This window comes from Dipteris shenzhenensis, chromosome 10, assembly GCF_047967505.1.
Source record: "Dipteris shenzhenensis isolate YYH24624 ecotype China chromosome 10, Dip_SZ_1.0, whole genome shotgun sequence".
NCBI classification, from domain to species: domain Eukaryota; kingdom Viridiplantae; phylum Streptophyta; class Polypodiopsida; order Gleicheniales; family Dipteridaceae; genus Dipteris; species Dipteris shenzhenensis.
Genome location: NC_141605.1, coordinates 24,620,089 through 24,635,740, shown reverse-complemented (window position 1 = coordinate 24,635,740; position 15,652 = coordinate 24,620,089). Strand labels below are relative to the sequence as shown.

The window sequence follows — 15,652 nt, the reverse complement described above, 5'->3', positions numbered from 1 at the left end:
CCTTCAGTGAATGCTCCACTCAATGTGGAGACGTGAGGAGGTTTATATAGGCTGAGATATGGCTCCGGATAGCCGACTGGATATGCGACTGGAACACAAGATGCACCGACCAGCTCTGCCCTAATCCCAGTCTGTAAAACCTGCCTGTTTGTTGCAGACTACCACACCTACTGCCAGGCCCTGGCAGAGGCTAATCCATGCTGTCCATCTGTCCAACTGCCACATGGACTGTCCTCCAAACAGATGAGGCTGCTGCGCAATCATCTGGTTTAGATAAACCCTAATCCCCTACAGTGTCTACTGCCGCTTATCTCATTTGGGGGCTCACAGGTGGGTCAGTGACTTCTAACAGATGCTTGGAGAGCCCTCAATTTTAGTAGATGTTGCATAAGGCATCATATACTGTTGGTTTTAGTTTCAGTGTCAAATTTCGATACACTTGTTTTGATGCATAAACAGCACTATTTGTAACTCTTTGTGAACTTTTCTAAGGATAAGAATGAAGTTTGGACTAATGTCAAGTGCCTATTTCAAAGTTGACCTCTCATCTAGTGTAGTTGTGCAGTGCAATAAGATTTCTATAAGATCATAAATTAGGCGCCAAAAATATAAGCATACAACAAATTTTCTGAAAGCAAAGACAGCTTATTTAGAAAATATAGGGAGGGAAAAGAAGGATATGAAGAGCATGAATTTAAAGATTACATGAATTACAAGGAAAAGCAAAGAACAGCACTGGCAGAGAAATTTCTCTATGCTACAAAAACCACGCACAAGACCTTCGATCACTCTTTGAAGATGAATGTATTAACACATTCATGCGATCTTCTGCTATGCATAAGAATTGTCAATCCTTTATGTAACATCCTTACCGAATTAATGTAGCCAATTTGTACAATCGTTTATGTAACATGCTGACCAAATTAATGTATCCAACTATATCTATGAGTACTATCCAAATGCCATTGTAAATCGTGCCATTATCAATTACTGTCCACATGCCATTGTAAGTTGTGGCGCATTATCAACTACCCTTCTCAACAAGAAACAACAGATTGGCTTCGAAGTATCTAGTTTTTCCCGTATGATACAAGCCAAGACGATCGTTTCCCACATTACTAAACATTGTGGGGTGGAGGAGAAAGAGCATCAACAGAAAGTACTGATGTTACTGTACATAAGTGGTATTATAGTCCTTTGTTAGCAGGCTGAGAAAGTATGCATGGCCACTAGATAATTATGATCCAATTCACTGCCCACTAGAAATTTCAGGAAAAATAATCACGTGTGCATTTGTGTGTACAGGCATGCATGTGCTTATAGATGCGGAAGCGCGCACAAGAAAATATATTATTACTCAAATAGGCACCAGGAAAACAATTTTGATCCAAATAAACTTTTCAAAGCCACTACTTTTCCTGTATTTTGTAGGCAAATGAGTCTGCAAGAATGCTTATGAAATGCATAGGCTTTTCGACAACACCATCGATTACCTTTGACAAGCAAATTCCTGCTTTTGAGGATATGCACAGCAGTTTCTAAAATACAGTGTTACAACAGCAGCAAAGCATAAGACTTTGCCAGTCCATCAGGCCCCAGTACTCCTGGCCAGACCATATTATAAAGATTTACCCAAGAAATTCCCCCTAAAACATATATTACAGTTGCTTTTCCTACATGACTCATGTAACGGCTCCCTTGGAAAACCTACGTTCTAAGCCATGATTACAAAATTGGGCAATCCTTCTCTGCCTCCATACATTCAAAATGGACCGTACTTTTCTCCTTCCCTTGAGTTAAATCCTCAACTATCTGATTGGGACAGCACGGAGTTGAGCTGCATGGATGAGCACTATCTAAATGTGGTACCATACATGAGCCACCTCCACAAGCCTCATGGTCTTCAGTGAATGCCTTCTCTTTTTCATCCACCACAAACACATTACTCAATTGTACACAGCCAGATGACGATGCTTCTTTTACTCCACTCCCCAAAGGTCGTTCTGTATGACAAAGTGCACACAAAACAGAAGAATCAGTTGTAGAAGCACACATCCTGCAAAACATCCTCAGTCAATCATGATACTGACCATGGCAGCTCATTGAAGAGGGTGGCTGAGAAGCTGGGCCCCGTTTCATCTTGTTCTGCAGTCCACAAAATGCACCTAGTCAATGACCTGAAAATGTATGAAAGCAGTACAAAGACAATTTGCCTCTTGTGTAGTCCCAGTGTCAGTAATGAACACCAAGTTGGGGTCTAATAGCCCATTTAAACATGATACGTGATCAAAGTAGTATAAGAGGAGGGAGGACCTTAGCTTGGTCTTCACAAAACCTTACAGCTTCTGCTATGCTGCATGTGCGTCCATGCACCAGATTATATGCCCACAACAAAAGTTTCCTGGGCACACTAAGATCCACACTAACTAGAGAACCACTAGACAGATTAGTAGTCAATGACTCATTGCCGGCTGTGGCAGCAGAGGCAGATGGTAGCAGAAATAAGTTAATTCCAACAGGAAAAGGACCTGCACAATCTCGATAAAATGTGAAAGTATGTTTCAGTAAAACAGACGCCTTATCCATGTTTTCTGGGGATGCCTGTTTGATTCTTACACCTCCCATGCTTGATAGAAGATTATGTTGCTTCACTGCATAACTGCCATCCTCAGGGAAATAAGATTCAGATACGTTACTTATGAGCTCGTCAGGTCGTAGCTCCACCACCAACTGATCAGAACTGTTTGAAACAGATTGCTCATTCCCAGAATCTGCAGAAGATCTTTCCCCAAAGCGTCGTGTAATTACAGAAAGGGAAGCACATAGAGCTCGGCACCAGCCAACTGCTGCATGCCTACACACTCGAGCACAGTGCTCTTTGACCAGCTTTGGGATTTTAAAACGTTTTCTTATCTTTTCATTCACGGATTCCAGAATATCCACTTTGTTGTCACACTCCAAACTTCGGAGATAGCCATGGATGTAGCTGCAGAACAATAACAAATCAAGCACAACAAGACATCCAAAATCAAAGAAGTCCACAAGGGCCATAGTCAAACTCAGGATATCTTTGAATACTACATTCACGATGCTTTTGCCAATAATGATGGTCAAAACGAGAAGACAGATGCCCAAACTTCAGGTACTCAAGGACTTGTCGTGTTCTCAAAAGTCATTTCACATTTAAGCAAACAATGCATTAACAGAATTAATAGTGAGATAACAGCAAACCAATGGTATGGATATAGACAAGTTTGGTATATTACACTTTCTGATCATCAGATAGCAGTGAATGGAAGTACAGACAAGGAACTAACTTATTCACGTCTGTCCTAGTTTCTGGGTTACTTAAGACTCAGGCATGCCAGCATTCCATGAATTTCCATCAGTCACCCATCCTCTTATTTTATTTATGTAGAAAACCGTCTAGCAAAGTTGAATCGTGTTATTTAAGCCTCCATGTGTGTTTTCTTTTGCGAAGATTTAAAATGTAACGATATCCTTGCTATTGCTTGATCTTCTTTTCTTCCTCCATGAGTGATCCAACAAGACGTGCCACTTTAGCTTTCTCTCCACCACGCCCATGATAGTACTCCAGTCCTTTAGCTGTGACAGGTAGCCGCATCATGAAATCCATTCTTATGTGGGTCCCCTTCCCCTCAAGGACAGGCGGTGTTTTTAGTTAGGACTGGGCTTGAGCCTTGATTGCCATGTGGCATTATCCAATATACACATTGCATAGTTATGCTAGCCTGCCAAGTCTCTTGAGTAGATCAATCCCATAACTTCTAAGCATAGATGCAGTATGCCCAAGTCTAGTAATATATACCTTCATAAGACTAGAATATATCCAGTAAAGGCTGTTTTGGTACTATGCTAGTGAGTTGCATTTTGCAATCTCTTCCATGTGAAGTAAGATCAACTGCTTTAAACTTCTTAAAGTATATCCTTTGTCCATTACAAAAGGTGGACAAGAGACAGATATAGCAGAAATTTTGAAAAAAATTATACCACTGTCTTTTCAGGGATGGGTTCAGACCCCTCTCCAGCCTCCTACTTACCCGGATCAGAGATGTTTGGCGACTTTCATTCATGAGGCCATACGTCTGCTCAGGGCACATAGACGACATCAAGGTACTCAGGTAGATTCCACTTAGAGTGTGCTCACTGAGTTCTTCAGCCGGATAGCACGGACCAGCAGGCCCCAGGGGAGACACCATAGCCAAGGCTCAGAGCGAGGGGCATGACAGACCCGCCAATGTATTGATGCACAGATCAGGCTCGGGGATCTTCCCTCCATGTTCACAGTGGCAATTGTCCGACCCAGGCCACAACTAGGAGACCACAGCGAACCGTACACACTAATCATCACCACCGCTCTATCACAGGTTTTATGCCACCACAGCTTCATACAAAACCCAAGGCTCTGTCGGAAAGGTCACCTCCCCATCTGTAGGCCCCCATATGAGGAGAGCATGGGGGGGGCTGAACCTAGGGATTGAGAGACTGACAAATGAGCAGCAGCATGGCTGCCATGTGGGCAGAAATCAAAGAATAAAGAAAAGTGAGGTACCTGGAAGAGCCATGGTGGCTTCAACAGATGGAGCTCATAGACCGAATAATGGCTATGGATGTTTAGCATGAATCTGGCCTGGAAGAGGCAGATCTGGAGCAGCACCAGATGGCGGAGTATACCCAGGAGAAAGGCGAGCCACATGGCAGAAGCTGTGGGCAGGATCTCGACCTGCAACAGACCTGGAAAGTGGTGCAGCAAAAAGGGGGAGCAGCAGGTCTGGTTCAGGCCATTGGCTGAGGCTGGTTGGGGCTGGTTGAAGCCAGCCAACCAGGCCTGGAGATAGGCAGACCAGGGAAGCTGTACCCTGCAAAATTTGGGGCCTGAAAGCAGCCCAAAAGGGCCTGGCAGAGGCCCTTATATAGAGCTTGGAAAGGAGCCAACCTGGTCGGTTTTTTACAGACCAGTCTGGTCGGCCAGACTGGTCGGTTCTATCAGCAGCCCTTGGGGGCTATATAAGGAGGGCATTCAGCCCTCATTACAGCAGCACTTCAGGGAGCAGAAGGAGCAGCAGACCAGCAGCCTATGAGCCTACATCCAGCAGCACATAGAGGCTGGAGAGCTGCAGATCTAGCTCAGCAAAGGTGCTGCCCACCTGGGCCGGTTTGCAGACAGCAAGGTGGAAGAGATCTGGACAGAAAGTCTACAGAGTCCAGACGCTCGAGGTGGAGCGCGTGGGCTTGAGTCTAGAGATAGCCGGCAGATAGGAGAAGGACCTTGTGGTAAGATCAGAGGACCACACCATTGGTGGGACTTTAGATCTATCTCTTTTGTATTGTGTCCATAGTTTTGGACGGAAATATATTATTTTGGTGGTTTCTCTATCTGGCTGGTTCATTGCCTATTGATGAGTCTGCACATCTATTCTATGCACATTAAGTTAAGAAGTTTGTGATTCCACACCCCACACCACACTGTGTGAGCTCCTGGGCAATTCTATCAGTCTTCCGCAAGTGCGCACCCTCTGTTGGGTCATTTCTAACAGGCTCCCGTGGGCTTGACTTCTAGAGGACCACTGCAGTGATACCACACCACAGCTTTTGTCTTCTCCCTAGGCTCAGACATTTTTGGTACCAGTGTTTCTATGTTTAGGTTGCACTTGTCTTGGGTATAGATGCCTGCTTAGAGGCTCCACCCATTCAGCTCTTGTATCTGGTTTTTTAAGTCGCATAGGCCCTTCAATCTTTTGAAGACTTTAAATAAAAACTCTCTCTCTCTCTCTCTATATATATATATATGTGTGTGTGTGTGTGTGTGTGTGTGTGTGTGTGCAGAGCCACCTATCCCATCACAGACCTGGATGTGTGGCACACTTATGTGACATCCCTCTATCATGTCTCGGTTCAAGCACCACCTGATATGTACGGACTCCCTAGACCCCCCACTTGCATTTTATTCACCACCGTAGAGAATGTGCGAGCTGCACTACGCAGCTTCAGAACCGGAGCCCAGGACCATGAGGGGCTACGGTCTTGGCCCCGATCCTAACACAGATGTTCAATCATGCTTTATGCCATGGCTCCCCCTTGCTTGGAGTACCACCATTGTGACGATACACAAAGCAGGGGATCCCATGGATATTAGGTACTACCGCACTCATGATTGGTCAAACACTCGCCAAGATTTATGGGTCAGGACTAGAGAGACAGACTAGCTCCTACACAGAGACACAAGGGCAACGGGCATTGGGACAGGTTGGGTTCCAGAGACAACATTCCACTCTTGATCATATCTTCACCCTGCGGCAGTCATTGAGGCGGCGAGATTGAGATCCCACAAGGTTTACCCTTGCTTTGTAGACTTCGGAAGGCCTTCGACACAGTCCAAGATCTTGCATGATACCAAATCAAACAGCAGGAGGGGAAGTACCTCCGGAGATAGGGATTTCTACACATTTGAGTCTGCCTCTGAACATGGTTGTGGTGGACCACAGACGATGCAGAGACGTACCAGATCATGCACAATGGAGCTTCAGCCCATCACAGCTCTACTTGGAGATCGCCCAAGAAGAGGCTCTCAATATTGCCTATTGGATACAAAGATCACGAAGACCGTGCCCGCCGCCACCACAGCGAGAGAGGACTCAACAGACACAAATACAAGATATTTTTGCAGCAAACAGGAGAGCCACCATGGAATCTGTTTATGTTTTTTGACCCTAAGATTTGAGTATTAGCTTTGAGCCTATTTAAATTTTAAGTATAGTACTCAGCAAAGGGCCTTAGTGAGCCCTTTGCCTCAGCCCACAGAGGCTTGAATGTGTTACTCTGATATCGTACTTTGTCTCATAGGCCCATGTAGCCTCCCGAAGACAATAATACATCTCTCTCTCTCTCACACACACACACACGCACACACACAAACACACACATATATGCCTTGGATGTGGATGCCCATTTAGTGGCCCCACCGCATACCTTTTATTGTGTATCCTTTGAAGATGTTTATAAACTTGCTTTCCTTCTTTCTTCTCTCTCATGTATTTCTAGGCCGGCATGTCAATTTCAGACCCTCCTTTCTCTCTTTTCTATCTCTCAGCCCCAACTTGCCCCGCTTCCAACCGCCAAGGCAAAAACACACGGGCTCTCCCCATTGGGCTGCTCCCCCCCCTCCTTCTGATGTGTTGTCCTCGCTACCCAAAGTGGACCATTCCCATGTGTTCCATTCGGTACCTATCAAAGCAGCAGCCTGTTTCACTTTGTGGAGTGGCTCACGGCTATTTGGAGGACCACCTACTAGTGATTCGGAAGGATTTCGTGCTCATGGGCAAGCTGTTCCTAATGGGAGAGGATAGCTTGTTCTAGAGCGGGGTCTAGGCACCTCCTGCCTATCAACAAAGGATCTATTGCATGTTCCATCTCTAGTAGATGCATCAAAAGTTGAGGCATGCCAAAAAAGTATTAAGAAAGCTCAAGATAGAGCAAAAAGTTATGTAAATCCACAAAGGTGCAAAGTGATATTTGAAGAAGTTGAGAGAGTTTATTCAACAGTCCCTAAAACCCTAAATCTGGTGAATGTCCTAAGTTGTGGTCCATTCACACGTCAGAGGATTGGTGAGATTGCTTATAAGTTAGCCTTACTAAAAGGTTGTACAGTGCATCCAATCCTTCACATTAGTCGTTTGAAGAAGCACTTGCTTGAAGGAGATAGTCTGGTAGGAGAAGAGCTTCTCAAGCATTTAATTGAACTCCGCGTGCTCCCGCATGAGCCAAAAAAAATCTTGATTTTGAAGAAAGGCCTACACGCCACACAATTGTTTAATAACAATTAGTAAAGTGAGGGATGGTTTAGAAGAGAATGCTACATGGGAAGGTGTAAGCAAACTTAAGAAACGGTTTCCAAATATTCTTATGTGGTGTTCGTCTCCTACATGGACTAACACCCAAAATAGCAATTGACCATTGGGCATAGGGCTGAGTGGTGTTCCCAAAGGCTTTCTTGAAGTGAGCCTTTGGGCGTGCTAGTTGAGCGGTGTCGTGCGTGTTTATGAGAAGAGAAGCAACGACCTTGACAAGTTGTTTAGCATGCACATGTCGAAATCTCCTATCACATTTGTGAGCGTACATCCTTTCTACAAGTTGTCTAATAGTTATAGCCCTAGCAAGCTTTTTGTTCTAGGCCCATTTGTGTACTTAATTGTGTGCATGGGGGCTAAATTTAAAAAGAAATATTAAATTATAATTAATTCAAATATGCCTATTTATTGAGGCTAGAATATTTATTCAAATTAAAAGTATTTACGAAAACTGAATCTCACCAGCTCTTTTTAGCTTTTCACTTGATTTTCATAGCATTCTCTACTTTCTCTAGTTCAGATTTCGGCATTTGCTTATTTCCTTGTTGATTCATGCATATTCTGTTTGAGACTCTAGCAGGCTCTTGTAAAAACTAGCTAGCTACCATCGGTTTGCACTCGAGGCATTGTTTTCGGGTTACCAAGCCAGTGTCTTCGGTGCAGACAGATGGGTCACCTTGCCAGAGATTGCCCCTGTGGCCTTCCCCATGCGCCTCCCCCCCCCCTTCCCCCACAGAGTAGGCAGAGTCATCAGGCCCTAGTCCAACGCCCTCTCAGGCAGGAGCAGCAAGAGTCTCAGACCCCATGGGTTACCCCCTCAGAAGGGAACTGGACCCAAGTTAAAAAGAAAAAGAAACCAATCGCAAAGAGAGGGACAGGGCTGACTGAGAGGCCTCCAAGGAGGAACATCAGGAGCCACCTCCCCCAACGGCAGGGGCCATCACCCATCCAGTCGATCCTCCCGCTTCGGAGGTTCAGCCTCCGCACCCACCCTTGCAGCAGCAGCGACGCAGGATTTATGCAACAGAATTGAGGAGCCTTTCACAGATGAGGAGCTATGGGAAGCCCTCAAGGCTCTCCCGAACCAAGCAACATCCTGGACAACATCTTCACGTTCTGGGAGGCAGTGGATTGGTCCAGGGAGGAGTCACAGCCCCGCGGGCCATCCTTCTCTTGGACTTTGAGAAGGCCTACAACAAGGTGGAGTGGTCCTTCCTGGAGGGCACTATGCAGAGATTGGGTTTCTCAGACAGATGGGTCAAAGGAGTTTCAGCACTATATGCAGGGAGCTCTAGTCAGATGCTTATCGGACGACACATAGGCGAGGCCTTTCCTCTCTCTCGCTCAGTCCATCATTCACTCCCTTCCTCTTCCTGTTTGTGACGGAGGCTTTGGGCTACTACTTGAGATCATAGGTGGCGGGTCTCACAGGGTTGAGGCTCCCAATTAGACAAGAGGAGGAGCTACTTGACTCGGAGTTTGTAGATGACACGGTCTTGTATGTTGAGGGCAGCACAGCAAGTTTGGAGAGAGTCCCTGGCTATTTACTGTGAGGCCTCGGGTGCACGGATCAACTGGACAAAATCCATAGGTTTCTTCACAGGCTTTGAGGAGACACAGGAGATCTGTAAGTGGGGGAGTGACTTTGGCTTTAGATGGATACCGCGGGGCTAGATAGCGAGATACCTCGGATGCCAGGTTGGTATTGACATTACAGCAGAGCAGCAGATTGCCCTGGTCCTTGAGAGTGTTCGGCGCAAGCTTCTCTATTGGAGCTCAGCCAAACTCTCCCTAGTAGGTTGGGCCTTAGAGGCAAACCAGGTCCTTGCCACAGCTTGGTATATCGCCTCCTGCTGGTGCTTTCATAGAGAATGCATTGGGCAGCTCCGACGGTTGGTACGGAACTTCCTGTGGGCAGGTTCAGACGGCACGAGAAACACTAGGGCCCAAGAAGCTTGGCAGACGGTGATCATGCCGCATGCACTGGGAGGCTTGGGTATCATCGATTCGAAGATGCAAAGCACAGCCCTACTGGGCAAGTTGGTGGTTCATGGCCTCACCCCAGGTGCAGAGCCTTGGAAGCTCCTCTTACAGCGAGGGCTTCTAAGGAACACCCCACGCACTGCGGGACAGTGGCAGCCTTCACATAGATGGATCTTCTCAAAGGCCCCCCTTACGAGGAAAGGGTTCCCCCTTGATGAGGAGCCTTCACAGGGTCTCGCAGAGACTGGCACGAGATGCAGAGGAGTTTTGAGCGCCAGCCCCTTATGTGGCACCCAGAGATCAGAGATCAAGAGGGACGTATGCTCGGACAGCGGACTCACATTGATTGGGCACAGTGGGACAGTGGTCCAGCAGGGTCCTTTGGCCGTTGGAGCAGATTACGTATGGAGACAAAGGCGAGGCTTGATGCCCTAGCACATCTGCAAGGGGTAGGGCAGCAAATAGGTGAGATTGACTTAGCCATTCCCGAGTCCTGGTGGGAAGGACTTCGCGTTTGGAGAGACAGCAAATGGTTGGGGCAGTTTTCCCGTACTGGCGTTCCCTTGAGGATGTTGATGCAGCGAGGCAACACACACCTCGGCTTCTTTCGCGTAGGACCTAGAGGCCCACTCCATCCACTCACTGAGAGAGACCTCGAGATGGATGGGAGTCTTGATGGGATTCATTGGTAGATGATTAGAGTGGTGGGATGTTTGGGGAAGGAGTGGCACATTGACCCTCCCAATATCTCACAGCAAGACGCCCCTAGATGGCGCCTTTGGCTGTGGGAGGGTAGACCCCTGTGGGATCTGAGAGAGTGGTTTTGGCCCTCAAGGGGGGGCCTAGCTGAGCAGGTGGATGGGGTGCCCTTCTTTTCCTACACCACACGGATTGGCAGGAGGCTTCAGATGGACTCGTCGAGGTGGACGGAAGTGAAGATCCACCTGAGGGACGGGAGCCACTCTCCACCTCGTCGCGGGACACAAGAACCGACCCCCTGCTGAAGTAGCATCTTCCACGTCTGCCCCCTCGGGGTCAAACCGCGGATGACTAACTTGCCTAGCAAGGCCCGACTCTGCAGCTCTGGATCGATGACTCCCAGGCCTCCCTCAGCCTGCAGAAGAATAACTGTCTGCCAAGCAACCCTGGCTCTGGTATCTCTGAGGCCATCCTCCCCGGACCAAAGGAAGTTCCGAACCAGCCTCCTAAGCTGTGCCACACTGGATCTCGAGAAACACCAACAGGAAGCCACATACCAAGCCGTGGCAAGGAGGACTTGGTTGACTACCAAGGCACGACCTGCAAGGGAAAGCTTAGCAGTGCTCCAGAAAGCCAGCTTCCGTCGGATGGAATCTAGCACCGGGAGAAACTGCTGAGCTGGCGTGATGTCCAGGCCGACCTGAAAACCCAAGTATCTAGCTGTTTGTCCCCGCGGGATCCACCTGAAACCCAAAAACCTCCCCCACTGAGAACGCGCCCCGTGGTCTGTGAGGAAACCAACTGATTTGTTCCAGTTGATTTTCGCACCAGCAGCCGAACAGAAGACCTCCAAGGCCATCCTCACCCTCTCCAGCATCAACTCATCGTCCTGGACATACAGGGCTGTGTCATCCGCGTACTCCGAGTCCAAGAGCTCCGTGTCCTCCCGGAGGGGAAGGCGAACACCCCTGATCCCTGTAGACCTCGCCCGGAGATAGTAAGTCATAGCCTCTGCGAAGAAGAGAAACAGGTAAGGGGCAAGGGGGCAGCCCTGACGCACTGATCTCTCCAAGCTAAAACGCTCTCCCATCCTGCCTCCAATGACTCCTCTGCTAGAGGCTGTCCTGTACAAAGCTGAAATACCCTGAGTCCAACCTGCTGGGAAACCTAGCCGCTCTAGAGTCCCCTCCAGAAAGGACCAGTCCACCCGATCGTAGGCCTTCTCAAAGTCGAGAAGTAGGATGGCAAGGTGTGATCCGCTATGCTGAGCCCACTCCGCCGCCTCTGAAAAGGTGAAGACATTGTCTAGGATGCTGCGATCCTGAACAAAGCCTGTCTGAGTGTCGTGAATGAGGTCTGGAAGTAGAGGCCGAACTCTGGCGCTGATCATCTTGGCTAGGATTTTGTAGGCAGTGGTAAGGAGAGTGATCGGGTGCCACTGACGGATCTCCTGTCTATCTCCTCCCTTCGGGATGAGGCAAATCAGTCCCGAGGAGAGGCTCTCTGGCATATAACCGCTGCTGAAAATCCTCTGAAGAGCTGCTAAGAGGGGCTGATGGATCTGGTCCCAGAAGGAGGTGAAGAATGCCCGGGATAGCCCATCCTCACCTGGGCACTTCTGTCCATCGATGGCCATCAAGGCCTCCAGCATCTCATCCGTGGTAAACGGTGCCAACAGCGTCGCCTGCATGCTAGGCTGGACCAAGGAAGGAGTGTGTCTCCACACCTCCTCACGGGCACGACGAGTGCGAGGAGCAAGCGGCTCCTGCTGAAAAAGGGTCCTGTAGAAGTCGGTGGCCAATCCCAAGACCTCTCCCGGATCCGTGACGATGTGTCCCGTCGCTGTCCTGAGAATCCGAAGCTGATCACCTGCAGCTCTCTGGCCATGTGTCCTGAAGAACTCCCTGCACATCCGGTCACCCTTCCGAGCCCAGAAGGAGAGAGAGGCGTAATAGGAAAACTCTGAGCGACGCTGGAGTGTCTCCTCAAGAAGGGCTCTGGCTCGAAGGGCCTGGATCCAAAGCTCCTCCGAGCCCGGGGATGCCTGCTGGAGCCGCTGAATGGAGGCGAGGTCTCTCCAAAGGGCTCTCTCTCTACCCCACCACTCCTGTCGAACCTGTAGGGCTGCGAGCTGGCAGATCTGGCTGGACTCCTGCAACGCCTGCGCCACCGAATCAACCAAGTCCTCGCACTCGCCCCAGTCTCTATCCCAAAGATCGCAAATACTGCTGCGCACGTCCTCCCTCGAGAAAATGGAATCGGGAATCCGGCATGAGCGGGGGGGAAGGGTCTGAGCTGCCGAATCTAATGATAAGAGCACCGGCGCATGGTCGGAGAGTGTCGTCCCTGGAACTATACCGGCCTGACCGCCTCTGCTGATGGCCCAATCACTAACATAGAATCTATCCAGCCTCTCCAGGAGTCTGCCTCCTTCCCTGCGGAAACCCCACGAGAAGTCCAAGCTCCCGTGCCAACGCCGGAAGGACGGGTCTCGCCAACAGTCCCTTCCTCCTGTCGCAAAGATAAAAGAGTCCCAAGCGGACTGCTCTGCCTGAGCCATACCTGTAAACTCCGGTCCTCTGCCCTGCTGGTCCTCCAAGGTCTCCAAATTGTTGAAGTCACCTCCAACAATCCAAGAATCCATGTCTGGGAGAATCCCTGTAAGTGTCCTCCAGAAGGTGGCTCTACAACGGAGATCTGTGGGGGCATAAATGTTGAGGATTCCAACTCTGGAGCCCTCTAATTCCAGGCCTACCCAAAGGGCACGACCTGGAATCAACGTGCCATGATCGAAAACTCCCTGGGCTAGCTGCTCTCCTACGGAAGTACAGACACCACCACTCCTCCCCAGTGCGCCGATGGAGGGCTCCCAATAAGTGTGAGAGCGACCAGTGAGGATCTTCCCACATCTACGGGAGTGAGCCGCCGAAAGCTTGTGTTCCTGTAGCAGAAGTACATCCACACGTCCTATCACTGCTGGCTGAAGTCGTGTACCGCTACCAAGTGTGAGCATAATCCTCTAAATGCATGGCGCTCCTTGTCATGTTTGGGATGGAAGCAGAAGCCATCTGCTCTCAACTGCCACTGTACGTCCTCGCATCTACGTTCCTTTTCCTACAACAATATGGCTGTCCATTTTGCTTTGGCTGTTGTGCTCATTCTCGCATGCCCTCCATACACTGCCACCTGTTCTCCCGCTTGTCCTTCATTTCACTCACTCGACATCTGTACTTCCTCATTTCTCTACCCCTTATTCTTCTCACACACACACACTAACCCACACTTCACCCTCTCCTCCTTTATTGACTTCCCTTTCCCGGTGACACTTGCACGTGATAGACGAATTTTCAAAAGTTTTCAAGTTGGCTTCCACCTCAAGATCAACAAATGACCACCCATTCAACCAATCCTTCTTCCACCCCATTGCAAATGAGAACCTGTTTATTTTCAAAAGCAGCAGTTATAGAAAGATGTCGACTAGGAAAATTCCAGTACCCTTTTCGCACGCATGCATGGATCCTACCCTTCAAGAAGTCCGGCTCAGGATTGGATGTTTTCTACCTGACCTCCCCAAGCATTTTTAACTCTTGGGTGGAGGCTTCTTTTAGATGGTTTTGTTTTGGTAGAGGCTTCTTCTAGATGGTTTTGTTTCAGTAAATATCGCAATCACAGGTGCTTTAGGCTAGCCCTCTTCTCAAAGATGGTGTTCCTTTCTCCTTATACCTTAGGCAAGCAGATCACCTCTTTCCAGGCCTTTTCACAATTATCACCAGCTCTTCCCCACCATCAGAGCTTGTTTTGGAGTGGTGATGAAGTTCCCCCTCTCCCTAGTCTGCCTTCTTCAACAGCAAAAGAGTTGACTCTAGAGTTCCATGCGTTAGGGTCATTGTTTCTTACCTCAACATCTTAGATGATCATGTTATGCCTCACACACCTAATGGCTCCCTCTTTCAATAGAGGATCAAGATAACTGGTTGTCACGATCAATGTTGCATTTGCAGATTCTTTAGGCATTTTGCCCAATGAAGAAAAGAAAGAATGCATTCATATCTTTTTTCTACCGCTTCAGCCTTGTATCAATATTTTCTCATGAAACCTAGCCCCCACGGATGGTATCCATAAAAAGCTGCAGTCATAATATATGGAATTTCCTCATCTCCCACTTCCAAATGAGTGCCTTTCTGCAATATTCTAGAGCTGAAACAAACTCACTCCCCTTCTGCCTCTTTTCACTAAGCATGTATTTCATTTGTATCTTTCCTCAAAATCCACCTCATACATTTATATAAATTGACTGAGGTGACTACCTCCAGTTCCTTAGCCTATCTCCCAAGTCTATAGGAGTTGCCTACTGGCGATTCCTTCTTACATGTCCAATGACTGTGACATTTGTTTTTCTTACATGCCCCCAAACCCCCTCCTCGCCAGCCTCTCGAGCCGGCCTCCAGCCCTTCGTGGGCTTAGGTTAGGCCACGTCTCGTCCCAACCCCCCTTTCGCCCATCAGGGCCCTCTTGGCCCTTCAGTGGCCAGCCCTTAGGGCTGCTTTGCCCTGCCCACCGCCTTCTTTCCCCTCCTTCTGCCTGTTTTCCCCCTCGACTCTCCCCTTTCCTCCCGTCACCTCCCCCACCCGCCCAAATTTTTCCCTCCCCCCAGGCTGCTTTAGGCAGCTCGGAAGGCTTCTTGAAGCTCCACTCTCGCTGCTGCCCTATGGGACTATTTTGGCCTTTTCCCTTCCTGTTTTCCTTTTCCTTCCCTTCTCAGAGCTAGCAATTTGAGATTACTTGTTTAACTTTGGGATTCAGACCTAAAAAACTAACCTTTGGTCTGGCAGCGCCCTCAACACCCTCGGCATCTAACTCTTCAGGATAGAGCAAACCGCACACAACGAAGGTTTCAAGACTAGATACACGCGAGCTTGTGGAACGGCGGGAAAACGCTTTCCCATGCAGTCTATGGTGTTTTGTGATTCGGCGCGGCACACGACTGGAAAAATAGACCAAAACTACATGTTTGGGCCCATTTCTACGCTCTCACTGCCTCTCATCCCTTGATCCAGCCCTCACTAAACTCTCTTATACCCACTCAGGCCCCACTCCAGTGA

The 15,652-nt window shown here is 48.6% G+C and overlaps 1 protein-coding gene across 1 annotated transcript in view; it reads right to left on the bottom strand.

Annotated features, from left to right (window-relative positions):
* Positions 1–1,391: 1,391 nt before the first annotated feature.
* The window catches only part of LOC147897599 (Tetratricopeptide repeat (TPR)-like superfamily protein), a 30,581-nt gene continuing 16,320 nt past the window's right edge, over positions 1,392–15,652 (bottom strand). Inside the window, exons 18-20 of the mRNA XM_087380977.1 lie at positions 2,314–2,986; positions 2,091–2,145; positions 1,392–2,003 (exon numbers count right to left, since the gene is read on the bottom strand). Coding sequence (XP_087237103.1) covers positions 1,726–2,003; positions 2,091–2,145; positions 2,314–2,986 — 1,006 coding nt within the window. The 3' untranslated portion in view covers positions 1,392–1,725. The remainder of the gene's footprint in view (positions 2,004–2,090; positions 2,146–2,313; positions 2,987–15,652) is intronic.